General features: G+C 39.3%; 3 protein-coding genes across 4 annotated transcripts; 1 reads left to right on the forward strand and 2 right to left on the reverse strand.

The window, feature by feature from the left end:
• Window positions 1–2,268: 2,268 nt before the first annotated feature.
• Window positions 2,269–7,584, forward strand: ldha (lactate dehydrogenase A4). Of its 2 annotated transcripts, none has more exons than XM_084932981.1 (8): window positions 2,269–2,411; window positions 4,613–4,738; window positions 4,978–5,095; window positions 5,201–5,374; window positions 5,472–5,645; window positions 5,734–5,851; window positions 6,582–6,705; window positions 6,821–7,584. In XM_084932981.1, exons 2-8 carry the CDS (start codon window positions 4,613–4,615, stop codon window positions 6,983–6,985), a joined length of 999 nt encoding a protein of 332 aa, XP_084789107.1. In that variant the 5' UTR covers window positions 2,269–2,411; the 3' UTR covers window positions 6,986–7,584. The 2 variants fall into 2 exon arrangements, with proteins under 2 accessions (XP_084789107.1, XP_084789106.1); XM_084932980.1 differs by lacking the exon at window positions 2,269–2,411 and adding an exon at window positions 2,464–2,590.
• Window positions 7,585–8,469: 885 nt separating this feature from the next.
• On the reverse strand, window positions 8,470–15,274 carry tsg101a (tumor susceptibility 101a). The gene is made up of 10 exons (XM_084932978.1): window positions 14,858–15,274; window positions 13,577–13,664; window positions 13,424–13,489; window positions 12,783–12,946; window positions 12,393–12,519; window positions 12,060–12,117; window positions 11,741–11,835; window positions 10,171–10,373; window positions 9,800–10,039; window positions 8,470–9,708 (listed from the first exon to the last, which is right to left on the reverse strand). Exons 1-10 carry the CDS (start codon window positions 14,897–14,899, stop codon window positions 9,619–9,621), a joined length of 1,173 nt encoding a protein of 390 aa, XP_084789104.1. The 5' UTR covers window positions 14,900–15,274; the 3' UTR covers window positions 8,470–9,618.
• A 1,952-nt stretch (window positions 15,275–17,226) lies between these two features.
• Window positions 17,227–20,035, reverse strand: LOC146382371 (tumor susceptibility gene 101 protein). The gene is made up of 5 exons (XM_084932986.1): window positions 18,712–20,035; window positions 18,549–18,614; window positions 18,268–18,431; window positions 18,029–18,131; window positions 17,227–17,839 (listed from the first exon to the last, which is right to left on the reverse strand). The coding sequence occupies exons 1-5, from the start codon at window positions 18,722–18,724 to the stop codon at window positions 17,721–17,723; spliced, it is 465 nt and encodes a 154-aa protein (XP_084789112.1). The 5' UTR covers window positions 18,725–20,035; the 3' UTR covers window positions 17,227–17,720.
• Window positions 20,036–20,123: the final 88 nt, after the last annotated feature.

Below are 20,123 nucleotides of genomic sequence, written 5' to 3' on the forward strand. Positions count from 1 at the left end.
GCATGACAGTGACCCAAAATGTAACTCCAAGGCAACAAAATAGTGGTTAAAGAAGAAGCACATAAAGGTTGTGGAGTGGCCTAGCTGGTCTCCAGACCTCAGTTCTGTAGGAAATCAGTAGAGGGAGCTGAAGCTTCAAGTTGCCGAGCAGGCACTCTTCTCCAAGTACGTCTCCAAGTAAGTCGTGTTTTGCTTGGGGATGAAATACTTCCTTTACTCAATGACAAGCAAATCAATCTATAACTGTTATGTAATGTGCTTTTTCCTGGATTTTGGTGTTCATGTCTTTGTAAATGAGCAAACTTCCAAATAATGAATTAATAGTAATTGGTACTAAGGAAGCCAAAGTATGCAAAAAAAAATAGATCCCACCACCACCAGACTGAACTGTTGATACAAGGCAGGACGACTTCATCCTATAATTTTCTTTTTTGCCAGATTCTGAACCTACCATCAGAATGTCAGAATCAGATGATGCAATGTTTACCCAATGTTTTATTGTCCAATTTTAGTGAACTAATGCCAACTGTAGCCTCAGTTTCCTGTTCTTACACAGGAGTGGCAACTTGTGTGATTTGCTGCTCCTATACTTCAAAGTTTAATGTGTTGTGCAACCTGAGATGTTCTTCTACATACCCTGGTTATAACTAATGGTTATTTGAATTACTGTTGCCTTCCTATCAGACTGAAGAAGTCTGGTCACTCTTGTCTGAACTTTGGCATGATAAGGCATGTTCTCCCAGAGAACTGCATTTCACTGGATAGGTCCTTTTTTTCAGGCCATCCTCTGTAAACAGTATAGAAAAACCCCAGTACAGTGGACGTTTCTGAAATACTCACACCAGCCTGTTTAGCATCAAAACCCATGTCACATTTTGTGTTACTTAAATCACCTTCCTTTTCTATTCTGATGCTCAGTTTGAACTTCAGCAGGTTGCCTTGGCTATGTCTATATGAGTAAATGGAGTGAGTTCCTGCCATGTGAATCAGAGCTGAACAGGTGTACCTAACAAAGTGGCCAGGGCCTGTATGAGTGCGTATTTTAGGTGTCATGACTGAAGAATACCTAAGTTATCTTTATGATCCTTTCAAGGGCGAGTTAACATATTCCACTATTCACACGTGCTCTGACAGAAAATCCTCTGGGATACTTGAATTCTCTTTTCCATATCCTCCAAGAACTGTGTCAAATAAATAGGTGACAATTTCAGTTTCCAACTTCATCAAACACATTGCTTCCAGAAGGATATATATTAAACGGGCATGCTTAGAAAATTACACATTGGTTAAAGCATAATTTGTACATTCGTTTGAGTGAACTTTTCAATTAGCAATGACTGATAACCTTATTAAAATGAGAAAAGGGTGCATAATCACTCCACTATTAAATGTTTGATTTTAAACTGCCCAGAAAAGCGATTTAACTAAAGTCGACCCGATTTGACCCTTTATCGTCCATTTATTTTCATGTGTTTTTTTTCTCACATGCTCAAAAATGCATTGAAAGCTGTGAGCCAAGAGGACATCACGTTGGTGAAATAGTCCTAACTGAAAGCTTTTGTTTTGCAACAAAAAAATTCAAGTCGGGAGAGGTGTAAAGAGCAGCCAACAGCAATCGACAGTCTGCGAGCACACTTTTTTGTGCCGTGTAGGCTACTTGATGATTCAGAACACTTAATTTCAATAAGGCGGGGTGAGGGTTGGGATGCTAGTTTCCGTGCCTTTTGTCAGCCGAATCATATCTGTGTAAGAAAACTTCCCCTGACATGTAGGACAAATGAGTTGTTTTATTGCACACAAGTAACTCGACTAGTTTTGAAATAACTCAGAGTGGACAGGAGGTGGCGCGAAATGCTGCTCCTCTGACTGTAAGACGACACAGTCACTGTTTCCTTCCAGTCACGGCCACATGGGCGGCGTATGAAAGGCTATCCTCAAATCAAAACCGTAACATTTCATGTTAAATTAACAGCCACGTGATATTTATCTCGGTGACTTACACACTTTTAACACAAATTCCCTTATTATTGTTACGAAATATCCACTCACGTCCGGCAACCAAGCCGTGTTTATAATGCTATGTTGAGAATGTTGCTACCCTCATTTAAAATCAGTATCTGTTACTGTGTCAGTGTGGATGACAGAACTGCATTAGAAACCAGCACTGAGGCTTTTTGAAGAAATTTAGGTGGGAACTATTTCTTCTATGTGCGGACTGTGACAGACTGCGCAGCGCTTCCCTGTACTTTCACCTTACACTGTAACCCGTGCGTTAATCTATCACAGGCGAGAACGGAGTGCGTGTTTTCCATCGTTTTAAATGCAAGCTGCCTGAAAATATTAAAGGACACAGAGCAGATTATACCAGACCTCAGTACCGCATCCTGCCGTGGACGTGACATTCAACACGGGTTAGTGCCCACACAACCATCCGACCTCATTAATATGTAGGTACGTAACGTCCACGCCGGAGGCTGTCTTTAAATACGGGGAGACACCCCCACACCGGCAGCACTTCAGTCAAAGAGCGTTAGTGTGGAGCTGACACATTCCAACTCCTGTTTTCACCCGTTTCTTTGAAACCTTCAAGGTAAGATGGGTCGCATTACTCTACACACCACATCATCTGTACCCAGGACTCTCTAAAGACTGTTTTTTATTTAAATATTTTAAAAGCTGAATCTCTCAAACCGCGTGCTAGAGGACAGACCGGGGCGTGACGATGTGTAATCAGTATTAATTGGGTTCAGCTGCAGATTAAATCAATTAAGATTTCTGGCAGTATTATTTCTTTATTTTCCTTATAGCGTAAGTAAACAAGTCAAGCAGAGGTAACAGGTTGTCTTGGGCATTCTGCAGATGCATAGTTACTTGTGGGCTATTATGGAGTATTTTATTCGCCCGTTGTATAAAATGTAATAAAAACAGAAAATATTCCGACTCGTTGATGTTTAAAAACAACCTTCTTATGTTCTTTATGTTTGAATCCATCCCCGTGATCGAGGCGCTCGGTTTTGGTGACGTAAAATGCGCAGTGGCTACGCATGCCTACAGCCACCGGTGGCGACCATCTTCCAATAGCTATAAATGACCCTGGCCCTTGCAATTTACTGCGCTTGGGCGTGCTTGCCTATCGCAGGGACGCAGTGTCTTTAATTGTCTTGTTGGTGTTTTATGGCTTTGCCAGAAATGCCGTCCCCGCGTTGTCGGCTTTGTCTGATTCATCAGAACATTCTTGGCACAGAGTTGTGGATAAATATTTGACAGATGCAGACTGTGGGGAAACTATTATTGTCTGGTTATATGACGACTGCAGGGCGGTAAAGCTTTTCCAGGACTTAAATTCAACAACAGTCTTTTCTTGAATTCAGATGTGGACAAGAGATGTGCAACAGCATTGTAACTGAGATGCTGAACGGCAGCCGTGACCTGACACCCTGTATAGCCTTTAGTGGCCTGCTGGCAAAAGAATTAACCAAATGAGCACAATAATGTTGGGAAACATGATAACACTAGGACTGTGTGTAATGTCCCATTATACTCTTCCAGCTACTAAAAGTCGTCCTCTTATTCAGGCAACTAAGGAAGCAGTTTGCCTGGTTTGTGGAGCACAGCAGTGAAGCACTGTCCCATATAGAACACTGGCAATAATCCTAGATTATAATTGGTCCAAATGCTGGTACATGTAGTATGGATTACATTACTACATTTTTATCCTACAGTTTTGAGCAAACTGTATATACAAGCTGTAGATGGTCACCTTGATGTCAGTCTGACATTCTGGCTCCAGCCGTCTTGTTTGTTTCAAGTAAACTGATGGATGCCTGGCAGCTCAAGGACACTGGTCACTTGTATACTAGTGGATGCTCATTCAAAAGTAAGCCGCACCCTAATGCAGAGGCTGCTTTATCCTCTTCTCTTAACGGCGCAGCATTTAAGACTAGAAGGGAGCAATTAGCACCATAAACCAGTTTGGGAAAGCTTTACCAAGGACCTAACTCATGGAAGATGTAAGGTCACATTCATACACTTTAAAGAGGTTTCAAGTGAGCTCTAGTAGATGTCTCAGTGCATTAATCTGGGCCTGTACTTGGCCATACGTGCTCATCTACACGTCTCAGTGGAAACTGTGCCTAGTCACACCGGTGGTGGAGCCAGGAAATGCAGTGTGTGTGCATGTGTGAGGTCATCTGGGGATGTTCCCTGTTGCACAGAGGCAAGCTGCAGTGCTTTCACAAGCAGTGGTTGCCATGGATGCAAGGAGAGGCTCTTTAAAGCTCAATCTCTCAACCTTAATGAAAGTGTTCAAATGAAAATGACATTTCAGTTCTGTAATGATGAAATAAAAAGTAAAATCCAGGCTTGATTCATTGTGGGATGTGAAATTAGTCATGGAAACTTTTTTGTGAGCCAACTAGTAACCACACATTCAAATTGCTTCATAGATTATGCGTCTCGCTTTCTTCATGCTCTCTCACTCCCCTCTGTTTACTCCCCCCCCCTCCCCCCACAAAACCTTTTCCCTTCATTCTCTTCCCCTTTATACTTCTGCATGGCGTCCTTACCGTCTTGTCTCATATCCTTCATTTCCTTTTATCTTTACTTTTAATAGATGTCCACCAAGGAGAAGCTCATTGGCCATGTGATGAAGGAGGAGCCTGTTGGCAGCAGGTGCAAAGTGACTGTAGTGGGTGTTGGCATGGTGGGCATGGCCACTGCTGTCAGTATCCTGCTCAAGGTAAGAAGGGTAGGAGGGGAATAAACTTGTTGAAATTAAGAAGATTGCTACTATCCTTATTTGGGGATTGAAAAAGGTTTACACAATAGGATTTCACTGGGACAGACGTAAAGGTTGTGATGGCTAGAGCAATAGATTTACCAGATCCAACGACATTTACCAGAAATGATGTGTTTGCTGTGTTATGCATTATGTAAAGTTTGTTTGGTTGTTAAAATGACCTGTAATATAATAATTAGGACTTGTGTGATGAGCTGGCACTGGTTGATGTGATGGAGGACAAGTTGAAGGGTGAGGCGATGGACCTGCAGCACGGATCCCTCTTCCTTAAGACGCACAAGATTGTAGCTGATAAAGGTGAGAATTGACAAACTGTCATTTAGTTTACTTACTGACTAACCTGGAGTGGAATACAACCTTTTTTTTTTTTTTTTTTTTTTTTCTCCCCCTCCATCTCTTCAGACTACAGTGTGACAGCCAACTCTAAGGTGGTGGTAGTGACTGCAGGTGCCCGCCAGCAGGAGGGCGAGAGCCGTCTCAATCTGGTGCAGCGTAACGTTAACATCTTCAAGTTTATCATCCCCAACATCGTCAAGTACAGCCCCAACTGCATCCTGATGGTGGTCTCCAACCCAGGTTAGACAAGGAGTCTACATCATGTGGGGTTTACATGGTCCAATTCCTGTTCGAGGCAGATTAATGGCTGATAATTTCTCATTTGGCACCTTCCCAGTGGACATCCTGACCTATGTTGCCTGGAAACTGAGTGGCTTCCCCCGTCACCGTGTGATTGGCTCTGGCACTAACCTCGACTCTGCTCGTTTCCGCCACATCATGGGAGAGAAGCTCCACCTGCATCCTTCTAGCTGCCATGGTTGGATCATCGGAGAGCATGGAGACTCTAGTGGTACGCTAGCGACATTATTTGTGAAATTTATACTGTCACGTACAGTTCAGAATTTCCTGTTTCAGTGGGGTGTATTTCTTTCTCATAGTGCCTGTGTGGAGTGGCGTGAACGTTGCTGGAGTTTCTCTTCAAGGCCTCAACCCAAAGATGGGGGCTGAGGGTGACCCAGAGGACTGGAAGGCAGTGCACAAGATGGTGGTTGATGGGTGAGTGTTGCAATTTATTTGCTGGAGTCTGTCAGCCTCTTCAAACGTACTGATTTTTTTACACAACATGTATAGAGTGCCTATACTATTCCCCATGAAATGCCGTGTTAGACTAAAGCTCACTTGTTCTCTTTGACTCCTGTGTCTAACTGAAGTGCCTGACAATGATTAACGCTGATTCCATAAATGGCAGTAATGACGCCGTATGACCCATTATCTGTATTGGTATGTCTGCAAGTTGTATGCAACTCTCTGCAGAAAGGTTAATATTTCACCATCATTTATTGTCTGCCAATCGGTAGACTTGTATTGTAATAGTTGGGTCTTTAGAGTTCAGCCATGTGCAATACAACGTTCTTTGTGTCCCAGTTGAGGCTTATCATTTCACTTATCTTTACAAAGATGAGAGAAATGCACATGCGTTATGTTTCAGCAGAAGAAACGGTATCTGTAAACGTGCACCTCTGTATGGCTAGTAGAACTCATTTGTCTTATCTTTTAAAGGCAGTTAAATATTTTAATTAAAAAATCAATTTTGTCAATTTTGTATCCCTGTTTTCAAAACTCTAATGGGCAACTTGTCAAATTTAAGTTTCTCATGCAAATACCAGTGGCTGCAATCAATGTCTACTATAAACTTGTTAAAAAAAAGAAATTGCACAACATGACACATTTCTCCTTTCAGTCTGTTATATGCCATGCTCATTTTTATTTCTTGTCCATGCTGCAGAGCCTATGAGGTTATCAAGCTGAAGGGCTATACTTCCTGGGCCATTGGTATGTCTGTTGCTGACCTAGTGGAAAGTATCATGAAGAATCTGCACAAAGTGCACCCTGTGTCTACACTTGTCAAGGTAGATGAGGATTTCAGTCTTTATTTTTACTTGCTGAAAAGAAAATGCTATACTTTCCGCAGATGTGACAAGGTCAGCTTGTAACTATCACATTTCCTTGCCTTTTACTGTATAGGGCATGCATGGGGTGAAGGAGGAAGTCTTCCTGAGCATCCCTTGTATCCTGGGCAACAGTGGCTTGACAGATGTCATTCACATGACGCTAAAGCCTGAGGAGGAGAAGCAGCTGGTGAAGAGTGCTGAGACCCTGTGGGGTGTACAGAAGGAGCTCACTCTGTGAAAAGCACGTCTCTGAATTCTCCAGTTGTCCCTAAAATGACACCATTTGACTCCCTCCTAGTTTCCCTCTTGTGTCTCTCATTGTAATTGGTTGATGTCATCTGTGAATTTCTTAAAAGGCCAAGTGCTTGTAACTAAACCACTCAAAGCTGGGTTTTACGTTTGAGAGATTTGCATACAGGTGACATTTTCCTTTGCTTCCTTCAACCTGGCCTTGAGCTTCCATGAATGAATTTTTGGAAACTCATGCTTGTATCCTTAGAAGTCAGCCTGTGTTGGAGACCAAGTATTTGTCATCCATTTGTCCTCTCTGAAATCATGCAGTCTTTGTGCATATATATTCTGTGTACTGTATGTTAAGAGTACTGTTATTGCTTTTTCTGTACACTCCTAGGTCAGTCTGTATGCATTCTGTGGCCGTTGAAGTTATGTTTGTCCACTTGGTAATCTCTGTTTATATCTTGGAGTATAACGGAGACATTCCATTCTGTATGAGGAGGGCTTCCTATTCACCCACAGTAACACTGCTGCATATGTCACTGGTCCAAAATCTTGTGATACCAAAGTACCTTATATTATAGTAAAGCAGACTTCCATAAACTTGCTTGGTACTGAAGCCTTCTTAAAAAGCCTAACCACAAGTGCACTGACAAAATACTTTTGAAAGCAAATTTTATGGCGCACACAAAAAAAAAAAAAAACAACTGGCAAAGTTTACATCTGATAAGGATAAAATGTGACTGCCATAATATAACTCAGATAACAGAGAGCCAGGGGAAAAGGGTTGGGTTATGAATCATAAGACTGCTACAGTCCATTTACAAAAAAAAAAAAAGTTGCTTGTGTACCCTAAATGTTCTAACAAGGTTTTGTTTTTTTACACCACCTGACTCTGGAAAAGAACATTAAAAACAAATTCTATTTATAAATGTTAGCTCTATTTATGTATTAAAGAGGATTTATCGATAAATTACTGGGAAACATGTCATGGCAGCTGGATATTGAGCTGTTTGCTGTAACATCAAATAAATCTGCCAGGATGATTCAAGTTTGTCCTGCATTTACCATCAAACCTGGGGTTGGGGGTCAGTTTGTTTGCGGAGCTGCTGGGTTAGTAGCTGTTGTCCAATATGAGGCTGATCTGAGCTTTTCATGCAAGACATCAAAATATTTAACTTGCCTTTAAATTACTTGTATTCATACTATTCTACCTGCTCACAAACACTAGCATTTTAATATGTAACTACCACTGGTTTCATAAGTGGTCTGTGTTGAGAGCAGTGTTCTTACAGAAAGCAGTTCTACAAACCAGTGGAGGAAATTATAGTTCATTATTTTGGCCTTTAGTGCTCTAGTCTGTACACCAATCTTCAAGTTGGTACACAACCCACTCTGAACCACCGCTACCTTTTGGTTGTGCAACACAGAAAATCGCTGAATAATATCAATTATGCAAGCCACATGAATGACATGACCAAAAAGAGATGACCTATTAAATCAATTTATTTGTACTGATTTACATCTTTACATAAAAGAGCAAGTTGCCTATGGTTAAACTGAGAAAAAACAAAACAAAATCTATAATACAATTCAAAGTGCATTTAGTAAAAGGCTAAATTCAAGAAAAAAAAAACTTTACACAAGTTAAAGTTTTGATTAGTACATTTGTTTACTTTTGTACCTCTTAACACCCAGTTTTATTCACAAATTTTTAACTTATGTTTACTTTAACCTTCTCAGCAGGACTGAGAATGGACAGCATGGGAAAAAAGAAAATAAATCAGATACAATGGAGAAATTCCTTTACGATCCAGTAATGTACGCCAAGCCTGCCACCTACCTTAGACACACTCTACAGAGTGAAACAAAAAAATGTACATGATTGACTGGTTAAAGCAGTCAAAGGGTATAACAAGCAGCCGCCACACACTGAAAGAACCTCTCTCACACACACACACACACACACACCCTCCATAAGGAGACATACAAATGGAAAATCATGTAGTAATAGTAGTGTGTGCAAGTGGGATAAGAGCTCAAATTAAAGCTGAATGTCTGACCCAAACAAATCGGTTCAGGTTAATGGATATAACTTCATGGCTACTGAAACATGAACAGAAATCCTGAGGATGAACCCTTCCCTTCCTGAAAAGTACTCCTGTGTATTTACAGACATATCTTTTCATTACAAAAGGGAGTGATCATATGGGCTCTCTACAAAGCTCTTCACTTTTAGCCCCTACCATCTGTACTTACTAGCCAAATCATGTGTTATGACAAAGAAATTGCCAACAGAACCTGTAAGCTTTAGTTTTAGGCCAAATTTAATGTCATGACAGTGTTTTTTGCTTTTAATATTTGGTCACAAAAATAACCCTCTCATGTTTAGGTCATGTCCTTACACAATGACCTCAAAGGAGTGTTTGGTTAGTTTAAAACCTAAACTGTCTAGCTACAACTATGGCTGCAATTTACCATTCAAATATGTATTTTGTCTTTGTTGGTGCTGTTCAAATTTCTATCAGAATAAATTTAATATAAGACTATAAAATAGAGCAGCTGGTCGATATACAAGATGATAGAAGAGAGTAAGAGAGCATGAAGATATGAATGTTTCTAGGTAGTAAGCGTGGGTCAGTAGAGGTCACTAAGCCCAGCAGTCTTGCGGGCTTTTTGCATAAGAGCACGAAGCTGGAACTGCTTCCTGGACAGAAGACGTACATGCTATAACAGAAAAAAAAAGAGACAGGTAGGTTAAAGTGTCTGTATACTTGTTTGTGTTTACATGTGCTAGCAGCTATCTAGATCTGGTTACCTTGAGAAAAACTTCCAGGTCTATGACACCCCTGCGGAGGGCTTCGCCCAGGTAGAAGATTGTGTCTTCAATTGCATTCTCTTCAGCGTACAGGTTCAGGATCTGTTTGTACAATGGCGCTGTGGGTACAATGACGTCATCAATGTCATTATTCTCCGACTGGTTTTCCATTTTCTCCAAGGCCTCGCTCAACTCCTCGTCTTTTCTCTTCAGCAGATCGATGTTCCTGTCAACTTCAGTCTAGTGGAAACATCGTGATGATTGCACATATTTAGCAAATCTCAAAAATGACTGCTGTAACAGTTAACTGTGGTGAATAGAGAACAAAACAAACAGAAAGATTTAACACTGAAAGTATGATCATCTCTCACCACTTCCTGGTCCAGTCTTGAGATCATCTCTTCCAGTTTCTGATGTCCTTTCTTCAGGTCCTCTTCTGTTCGCTTCAGGGCATCCAACTCTGCCTGAGCTCTGTCCATCTCCTCCTTCATTCTCCAGCGAAGCTTGTCACTCACTGCAGAAATTAGAGATGCTCGGATGGTGTCCTCGCCAATGGTGCCATCTCTGTTTGGGCCTTAAGAGGAAGAGATTATAATAAGTCATCTGAGACAGTGAATACAAACAGGAGCCAGATGGAAAAAAGATACTACTACAACTTAAACCATAATCTCACCAAAATATAATTATATTTGATTTTGTTAAGTCTCTTTTACACATACCATGTCCTATGTAAAAGGGCCTTTACTGTAAATTGGCAAGCTAACCATCTTCAGATAACTGTAAAAAAAGATTAATTTAAATCATAATTCTGTGGAGGCTTTTCTTCCACAGAGAAACTGTGCCACCCTAAGGTGAGGATGTTTGACTAAACCATAACAGACATTCTTTTCATGTTCTTGGTGGAGGCAAGAGGAAAATGCACAGATTTCTGTCAAATATGGTAACATGGACTTGTGGCCTTTACTATATACACAGACCAACTCTACCAGCACACATAGTCACTCCCTAAAGCTCACTATGAGCCAAGAAAAACTCTCCACTATTCATCCTTGCATTGCAGTTATTCAGTTCAAACAATTCACACTACAGGGTCCAAAAGGGTGTTTTCCAGAATGATGGAAAATGAATTAAGTATTTACATGATTTTCCCAGTTAAGCCATTTATTGGCCTCCAGTTTTAGTTTCAGTTTAACACCCATTGGCCAATCTATGATTTATGTTCTGGTTGTAGTACTATCCACAGTGACAACAATATTGTAGGATGGTGGTGAAAACAGCAACAGAAGGAAAATTACATCTTAACAAATTCATACTTTTATTGAAAAACAAATTCCATGTAGGCAACCTTACTAAGCATTACAGCTGGTATTTTGGACTGTATTGTAAAACAATTTACATTTTTATTTATTAGTGTTTTATACTAGCTACACAAGACAGTTCAAGGACTGGCAAATTCCAGATTATATAGCAGTAAATATACTGGCAAATGTCTGCAGAGTCAAGACCACCTTGTGTACAGTCTGGAGTCAGCGCCACAAATGTCAGAGTTAATTCACCCACTAGGTGACCCCATTTCTTCTCCTTTACCGTTCCAAACCTAAATATAGACATGTGTGCTTCTGAAGTTTAAGTTGTGGGGGGCAAAAAGAAGCTTTCCCTTTCCGTTCAGGGCCATCCCACCCTTTGGCCTTTAATAGACCCCACTCTAGTTACACTAATGACCTTTCATTGGTGACTTGGTACGCTACTGAAGTTATTCAGAGGGTGAGAGAGTCGAAGTCAAAAGGTCGAGTGTCTCAGTATGGATTAACTAAAGATCATAAACTTTTATCAAGGGTGAATAAAGTTTTTTGCTGAGAATTAAAACTGTTCTACATTAATATTTCAAAGATACCTGGAAGTAGAAAACATATGCACCCAGATGCTGGATGTAATACTTACCCACTGTGGAAACTGGAGTCTGGGTGGGGTAGTGTGCAGGTCCAGCAGTGGCTGGGTAAGAGTTCCCCCCTGGGTACTGATAACTTGGGTAGCCTCTGAAAATAGTTAGATGATTGTCAAGCTAATGCTTTACATTTTCTATTCAAGAGCGTATTTGCAAAATTCAGCTGTACATGTAACAGAGCCAGTGCTGCAGTGTCTTGATAATAAAAGTCAGTGAATACTCCACCATCAAACATGTTGAATTTGTTGTGTCACACATATTGCGTATAAGTGTTAGCTGTAGGCAGCAAATAAAAGGGCTTGGGAGAAATCTTACCCAGAGTTAGGATTTGGGCCATACGGTGACACTGCAGGCATGCCAGGCATGTAGGAAGCTACAGCAGAGAGAGAGAGAGACAAAAAACGAGATCTCAGGACACAAAGGTCAAAGGTTTCATTGATTTTTTTTGGGACTGCTCACAGGCACACAGAAGAGACAGAGATAAAGTATCAGTTTCAGTATTGTGTTGTCATAGTATGTGAGCTCCATCTGGTGCCCAAGGAAGTAAATGCACCATTAAAAAAAACAAACAAACAAAAAAATAATTTCTAACACTTTGGGGGAAAAAAATTCACAGACTACTGTGTAAAAGAAATGTACGTCACTCACAATTTGGGGGTCCGGCTGCTTGAAAGGCTTGGTAAGGAGCTTGTGTGGTCGGCCGAGAAAACACAGGGGGCTCCTCCCCGAACACCACAATCATCACCTGAATCAGACCATACAGGTCTGATTGAGGCTATAAAACAGTGAGACACATTTTATTAACCAAATTGCCAGGGAAGTTAAGAATGCAAATGATATCTTGAGCCACAAAGGCACTTTTTTTGTCCTATAATCCAGCATACCGAAATGTTGCCTTTTTCTCCATCTAGTAAATTTTTTGAGCTACATTTTTGTGTGCAGAAACTCTAGTTGCTACATGCTTTTAATACCTACACTACATGCTTTTAATACCTTAAAACATGTTTTTAAACATGGATTAAAAGAATTACTACTTACATGTTTCCATTCATGTAGATACGGCAGGTAAATCTTTCCATTAGCATCTATGTGCTTGCCAGTTTTGATCATCATAGCGCTGGTAGGTTTGACAAAACATATAGGTGGGTTGTAGGGATAGGTGTCCAGGAGCCACAAACACACTGGGATGTTGTACACATTACCTACAGAAATCAAATACAGTGTTATAATATAGCTATTGTCCAAAACCTTAATGTCCTCACTCCTCCCTTAATATTTAACAAACTCCATATTCTGTTATCAAGAACATATTAAGTGAAACACATTTTATGTATCTTTGTACATCAAATACACATTTAAAAAAAATCACAAAGTCTGATATTCAAGCAAGATTTAAAAAAACTGCTTTCTGTCCACATCCACAAGGTGAGAAAGTTTAGGTTTGGCATTTGTCCTGAGATAATGGTGTAAAAAGGAAAAAAAAAAAGTGCAGTTAATCCAGTAAGTCAGAGTGACCACATCGGATAGAAAAAAAGTAGTCTAGTAGACATTATAAATAGTAGTAGTAAAAAAAAAAAAAAAAAACTTCACTTAATTATGCTTGAAATTTTCAAAAATATATATAAATTTATTAATTTATTGGAAAACCTCTTTTTAGAGAGCAAAGAAACATCCATTACCTCTGTAGCTCACAGGAACAGTTCCTGTCAAGCTCATCAGATCTCTTGTGGAGCCATCATTAAATACTGAAATACAAGCAGATACATGCCATTACACAACATACAAGTGAAACCAAGCAGTTAAAAACAGGAGATAAATATTACTTAATTTACCATAAGCATCCATGAGTGGCTTCAAATCCTTGTACTGGGAGATCACATTGGTTATTTCACGAACAGTCAGGTCTCTGTATTTGTATTGCTGGGCAACAAGTAGAGGAGACAAAATTAATATTTTTACTTTTTTTAAAATATTTTGTTTACCAAGCTGCTATTCAAAATTCAGTGCCATACAAACTGAGAGTGATCATTTGTATTGACTGATTGATTTTATTTCACTCCAAAACATATCACAGACTAAAAACATATATCACTTAATTACCAGAATAATGACTAAAAAAATACAACTAATAATAAAAGTCAACTTATTTGATAGGTATTTTGCACTGTCAGTTGAGCTAATGTTAACTGAATTATATTTCACTGACAGGCCACGTTTGTTTTTTGTTTTTTAATTACTATCAGAAATAATACTTTCACTCTTCAACAAATGAAGTGCAAGCTTACTGTTCTTCTAACCGCGGGATAACAGATTCTTATTACTGAGCTAAGCTCAATATCCTTAGGATTTTTACACAAACTACAAGAGCTGGATAAGAATCACGTACATAAAGGAAATGTTCAAAAGACAAATCTGAAACAGTAATAGACCTGTAACAGATCCTTGTGGTACACCACAGATAAAATTTCCAAGGGGTGACCTTGAAGAACCATTATTTAATTCTACATACTGTAAACAGGACTTGAAACACCTTACAGATTAAATTTACTGCCTGTATACATTTGCTTATAAATTAGAATAATCCAATTAAAAAGCCTTGTGAACGTAAATTAGTACAATACCAGTATGGATACAATTATCCATATTAAACTCATTTTTATCAGAGAAGTGTTTAAGACCAGTGTCAATAGAGTCCCTTGGTCTGGCAACCGATTGAGAGTCATTAGCTTTTTCCCACCGATGCATTACAAACCTGGTAATAAACAATTCTCTAAAGTATTCTGAACACGACTGGCAATATAAATACAGGTCTACGGTAACCTCCAAAACTGTGGTCTCATTTTTTAACCAAAGTAACTTCAATTAATAATATGTGCAACTGTGTGTTCTATGGTTACACAGTTATGCCTCAATCTAATTTAGTACAATATATTTTACCAAAACAATATTTAAGATACTTTATTATCTTAAATTTGGCGAAAATTGACAGTCTATTAAACAAAACCGTACCAGGAAATGTTAAACTGGCTTCTAACGTTAGCCAGTGTCAAACAGGACGCTATGAGCTAATTTGCTATCGTTTTTCAACAGTCAACACTCAAGCTCAAACTTACCTTTAGCATTTTCTTCAGGTTACTTTCGTTGACTACTGCCATGTTCCTCAGGTGTTTATTTTCACTTTTCTTATTAATAAGTTAAGCGTCTTAACAGCTGATTTTTATGACAGCTAAAGTGACAGCGAATGCAAGCTAAAGCTGGCTAGCGGAGCTCCGGTAAATGCAAGGCTAACGTTAGCCCTAGCTCGGGCGGACTCAAACAAGGGCGTGATTCAGCTACTACGAGAAATCTTCCAGTCTTGTAAACGGGAACTGTATCTGTGTTCCACGCGAATACTCAAAAAACAACTCATAAATCGACAAAATAGCTAACGAGTAGTTGTAAAAAGGAGCTTGAAAACAAAAAATCCGATGGTCAACAAAAGGAATTTCCGGCAGTTCTCTTTAGTGCTTCCGGTCCCTGTGTGACGTGATGTGATTAACACGTCAATGTAAGATCCCCAAATTCTACGATAGCCCGTGATATAAATCTGTAAATGTACACATTAAATGAATTAATAATTACATCTTATTTAATGTTTACTGTTTTTACTTCCGTGAGATGCACACAAACAGAATCCCCACGAGGAAGCACTTGACTACCGTGGGAAGGAAGAACTCCCTTTTTACAAAAAGTGACCTAAAGCATGACATGTTCAGGGAGGGGCACTCATCTGCCACAACAGGACTCGGGGTGAGGCAATAGAGAAGAAACAAAAGGGGAGCATAGCAGACAAGGACAAAACAAACATTATGGAAGAGAATATACAAAAATTATTCACATGTTGCAGTGGCATCCAAATGCATTAGGAGTGAAGGAAGCCTGCTCTACCCCTAATTATAAGCGTTATCAAGTTTGAAATCTAATTTTAAAACTAGAGAGTATCTGTCTCCTGAATCCAAAGGAGCTGTTTCCACAAGAGAGAGAGCTGCAGGCTCTTCCTGCCATTCAACTATTGGATACTCTAGAAACCATGAGTAAGTCTTCATTCCAAGAGTTTAGTGCTCTACTGGGATAATATTAGGATAATATGATACTATGAGATTTTTAAGAGCTCATATTAAATATTAAATATCTCATATTAAAGTAAAATTGAGTCAGGCATGGTGTTGGATCACACTTTAGGGCTGTTTTGCTGCCAGTGGTATTTACAAATTCTTCTACTTTTACCTCAAATTATGATGATGATTGAAACTTAAACACAATTCCATATTCCAACAGGGCATTGATCCAAACCATACATCAAAACTGGTTTTGAAATTAGTAAAGCACACTAACATCAAGCTTCTGGAAAGGCCTTCCCAAAGTCCCAATTATGGATTATGTTTAAAAGTCTGGGCCATGCCAGCAAGCCAACCAGTTTAAATGAATTGGTCAAATATTCAGCCACAGTTATGCCAGAAGCTTACTGATGCTAAAGAGTCTATTCAAGGTACAACTTCAGGACAGCATGGCGCAATCACTGTCCACTTAACATCGATGGATCCTCTGTGGAGGTCGTCAAGAGCACCAAATTCCTTGGTGTCCACCTGACGGAGAACCTCTCCTGGTCCCTCAACACCAGCTCCATAAATAAGAAGGCCCAACAGCGTCTCTACTTCCTGCAGAAGCTGAGAAAAGCCCATCTCCCTCCATCCATTCTCACCATGTTCTACAGAGAGGCTATCGAGAGCATCCTGAGCAGCTGCATCACTGTCTGGCATGCAAACTGCACCGTATCGGATTGCCCTACAACGGATCGTGAGAGCACCTGAGAAGATCACTGAAGCCTCTCTTCCCTCCATCACAGACACTTATAGCACCTGCTCCGTCCACAGAGCCAATAGCATTGTGGAGGACCCCACACACCCCTCACACACACTCTTCCCCCTGCTGCCTTCTGGCAAGAGGTACCGGAGCATTCAGGCTCTCACTACCACTACCACTCTGTACTGTACCACTGTACATGGTTGGAAATGACAATAAACGCCACTTGACTTGACTTGACTTGAACTTAGGACATTTAAACAAATATTAGTGGAAATGTATGCGTATATGTGAGCCTGTATGTATACTTTTGCTCCGGTATGGATTAGAGAAAATTCAGAATAAATTCAAATGTGTTTATGTGTGTTTAAGCTTAAAAAATTACCAATTACCATGATGCCCATGGTGAGTGTATAGAAACTTCTGACCACAACTTTATGTGGCATCCCAAAATCATACTTATAGTCATCAATCACACATTTAACCATCATTTATATTCTTTAGCAGGACAAGGAAGACTATATAAATTCAGCAATTTATAGTTGCTATATTAAATATTATGGGCAAAAATCAAATGTTTTGTTAGTGAACTACAATTCCGTGAGAGTTATTTCAACAATAACAAGCAATGCAGGTTTAACAAAGCTATTTATTTTCAATAACAGAATAAATCAGTCAGTTTTTACAAAAGATTATATTTCAGTCAGAGTCTTCCGGGTATGTGTTTACACTGATGAAAAAAGCTTATACCTATATTCTATTGACAGAGGTAGTATTTTTTTCTATTTTATATCAGTTTATAAAATAAGACAGGCTTTTATAAAATGACAGAGGACCACACCCATCTAAAGTCCAAACAGCCCAGAAAATATTGATGCAGTTGAGCAACATCTTTATGAGGCACTTGTAAAGCAATGAAGGCGGTTAAAATGTTTATTGCCACCACACAAAATCAAATGAAAGGGTGCTAATTTGTGATGAAAATCATTTGAAATATAAAAATACAGCATGCTTTTTCATATCTGAAGACTTCACTATTTAACACACAGTCAATAGATACCATATCCACAATATGGGGGAAAAAAACTGACAAAAACGTTTCTCTCACAAACTGTTGCCAAATTGCACAAAATACTAACAATTAGTTTCATTTTCTTGCTGAAAAGGTTGCCCGTCTTCTCTTGTTAAAGGCAGATATAAACTTCCATCTGTGTCTGTAAATACTTCTGGTTGTCTGTGGAACTGCAGCCAACCTGAACAAATAGAATAAATATCGTTAATCAAATAATGATTATGTCTGACATTCTGACAAGTGAAAGGTATTTTCAAACTCAATCAGGCGGATCCTCGATTATTGGCTCCATCTTATCAGTATCAGCTAGGACACAGATGTTGTTTTTGACAGCATAGAGGCTTCTTTCGTGCTTGTGTGTGCTACTTACAAGTGGCTTGCTCAGGCTCTGGAGAAGGCTTCATACATACAGGAGGGAATTCTCCAAACACGGCAACCATCACCTGAACAAGGCTCATTAGGTCACACTCCCCCTAATAATAGAAGGAAAGGGTCACTTTCATGCGCTCTGGCTGTAGAGTTATGCAACCACATTGTGTCAGTGCCAGCAAAATCAACCCCTAACCCACATGCAGCTTTGTCGAAAACAAATATTGCTTCAATTCTCACATTCTTCCACTCTCGCAGGTAAGGCAGCATGACTTCACCATTGCTGGAGATATACTTTCCGCTGAGGATCATCATCTGTTGTGTGGGTCTGATATAGCAGATGGGAGCAGTTTGGGGGTAGGTTTCCTCAATCCACAGGCAAATGGGAATGTTATATGTCATATCTTGTATAATGGCAAAGAGAAAGATATCAAAATCAGAGAGATTCTTAACCTTTCATATTTTTTGTTTGAAGTTATTCTGTTATGAAAGAGAAGAAAAAGGAATGCGAATGTTATTACTGTTAATCGTGGCAGGAATGGTTCCGGTTAAGCTCATCAAGTTCTTTGTAGTTCCATCATTGTAAACTGTACAAAACACAGCAAAGGCAGTTACTGTTACAATGCAACGCTCATTTTTCCACCGAGTTTACAAAGTTCAGCAGCATTGGACTGTGAACCTTACCATATTTAGCCATTACGGGCACAAGGTTTCTGAAGTAAGTTAATGCCACGTTTATTTCATGAGCCACACACTTCCGAAGATATATCTTCAAAACATAAAATAACAAAAATTAAAAACAAACACTGGAGAAATCTGTACATGAAACTACAGCCGCTGATCCAGCGATAAATGAAACATTCCTTACCTTAGGAAGCATTTTCTTAATCATATCTTCGCTGTATGGCATGATTAAAGTTTCTCTGAGAAGAAAATGCCACCTTTGTTTTCAATCAGTAACACTCTGTATGACTGTGTCAGACCTGTGAATGTCTGCCTGTCATGGCTTTTCGAGAACCTCTTATCTTTTATGACCCTTGAAAGCCAGGAAGAGAGAGTATGCAAATCTTCCGTGCTGAAAAACAATAACTAGTCTCATGGCTTAAAGAAGAGGCATAAAAACATGAAGTGACTTGCGTCATGGGTCACTGTTAGATCAATCTGCTAGCATGTGTCTTGCTTTTTGCTTCCTGATTTAGTGATGACACTAACTTATCACTGTCAAATAAATCATTTCATTCATACCATATGGGTGACTCTGTGGCACTAATATAAATAACAGTCAACTCCAGTAGTGACAGAATAGAAATAAGTTCCAAATGCTCTGCTTTAGTTGAGCTAATTTAATATCATAGATACCATTTACTCATGTAAAACTGGGAAATACGTAATACACTTCAGTGATTTTCTTATACTATACAATGTTCCTTGTTTAGTCCTTCCTTCTTTTTCAGATGCTGGAGGTGACTGAAATACACAAGCCTGACCTACTATTGCTGACTTTTATTGAATTCAGTTGTAAAGTAAGCCAAATAACTAACAAGTGTGAATCCCACATCAATCAAACTTTTTCTTTTAAGCCAAGGCTTCTTTTGAAAGCCTGCTCCCTTATTCACTACGTGGTCACCGCCCAGTTTTCATTAATGAATGTAGGGCCCTATTGCTTGTTATCACTATAACTTAAATGTAATATTTTAATTTCTTCTAACATCTGAAGGGTTTTAAAAACTACACATTAATGTTCAGTTGTGCAATATTAAATTTGTTGTCACTGCAGTGTTATATGGTAGAATCATGTGTAAACACAGGGTTTATGATTGCCCTTTGAACCCCTTATCAGAGCTGTATTTTCTCACATTATATAGGCCTCATGCTGTTGTACACTGGGACTTTTCCTTATAAGCAGTTAAATATAAAACATTTATCAAGAATATCTATATATGTCATCAGCTTTTATTATAAGACAAAAGCAATAGTTACTTTTGTCTTTTTTTAAACCAAAGCTGTCCCAGTCCTTCAACTTCACGGCAGAATACACATAGTAGCCTGCAGGGGGAAGCAAATCACAAACTTAAGAACAAAAGTTTGGTGGCAAG

Source organism: Perissodus microlepis, chromosome 7 (genome assembly GCF_051167445.1).
Source record: "Perissodus microlepis isolate ML-2025 ecotype Zambia chromosome 7, ASM5116744v1, whole genome shotgun sequence".
Taxonomy (NCBI): domain Eukaryota; kingdom Metazoa; phylum Chordata; class Actinopteri; order Cichliformes; family Cichlidae; genus Perissodus; species Perissodus microlepis.

Bases quoted from the DNA above. Each gene is read 5' to 3' on its own strand.
- ldha (XM_084932981.1), top strand. From the start codon at position 4,613: ATGTCCACCAAGGAGAAGCTCATTGGCCATGTGATGAAGGAGGAGCCT. The intron at 5,375-5,471 runs GTTAGACAAGGA...GCACCTTCCCAG, and splicing joins GATGGTGGTCTCCAACCCAG to TGGACATCCTGACCTATGTT. The intron at 6,706-6,820 runs GTAGATGAGGAT...TTTACTGTATAG, and splicing joins CTGTGTCTACACTTGTCAAG to GGCATGCATGGGGTGAAGGA.
- LOC146382371 (XM_084932986.1), bottom strand. The intron at 18,432-18,548 runs GTAATAACATTC...CCATTATACAAG, and splicing joins CATTCCTGCCACGATTAACA to ATATGACATATAACATTCCC. The intron at 17,840-18,028 runs GTAAGTAGCACA...CTATTTGTTCAG, and splicing joins AGAGCCTGAGCAAGCCACTT to GTTGGCTGCAGTTCCACAGA.
- tsg101a (XM_084932978.1), bottom strand. From the start codon at position 14,899: ATGGCAGTAGTCAACGAAAGTAACCTGAAGAAAATGCTAAAG. The intron at 10,374-11,740 runs GTAAGTATTACA...CTTCCTCTTAAG, and splicing joins GACTCCAGTTTCCACAGTGG to GCCCAAACAGAGATGGCACC. The intron at 10,040-10,170 runs GTGAGAGATGAT...TGTTTCCACTAG, and splicing joins CAAGACTGGACCAGGAAGTG to ACTGAAGTTGACAGGAACAT.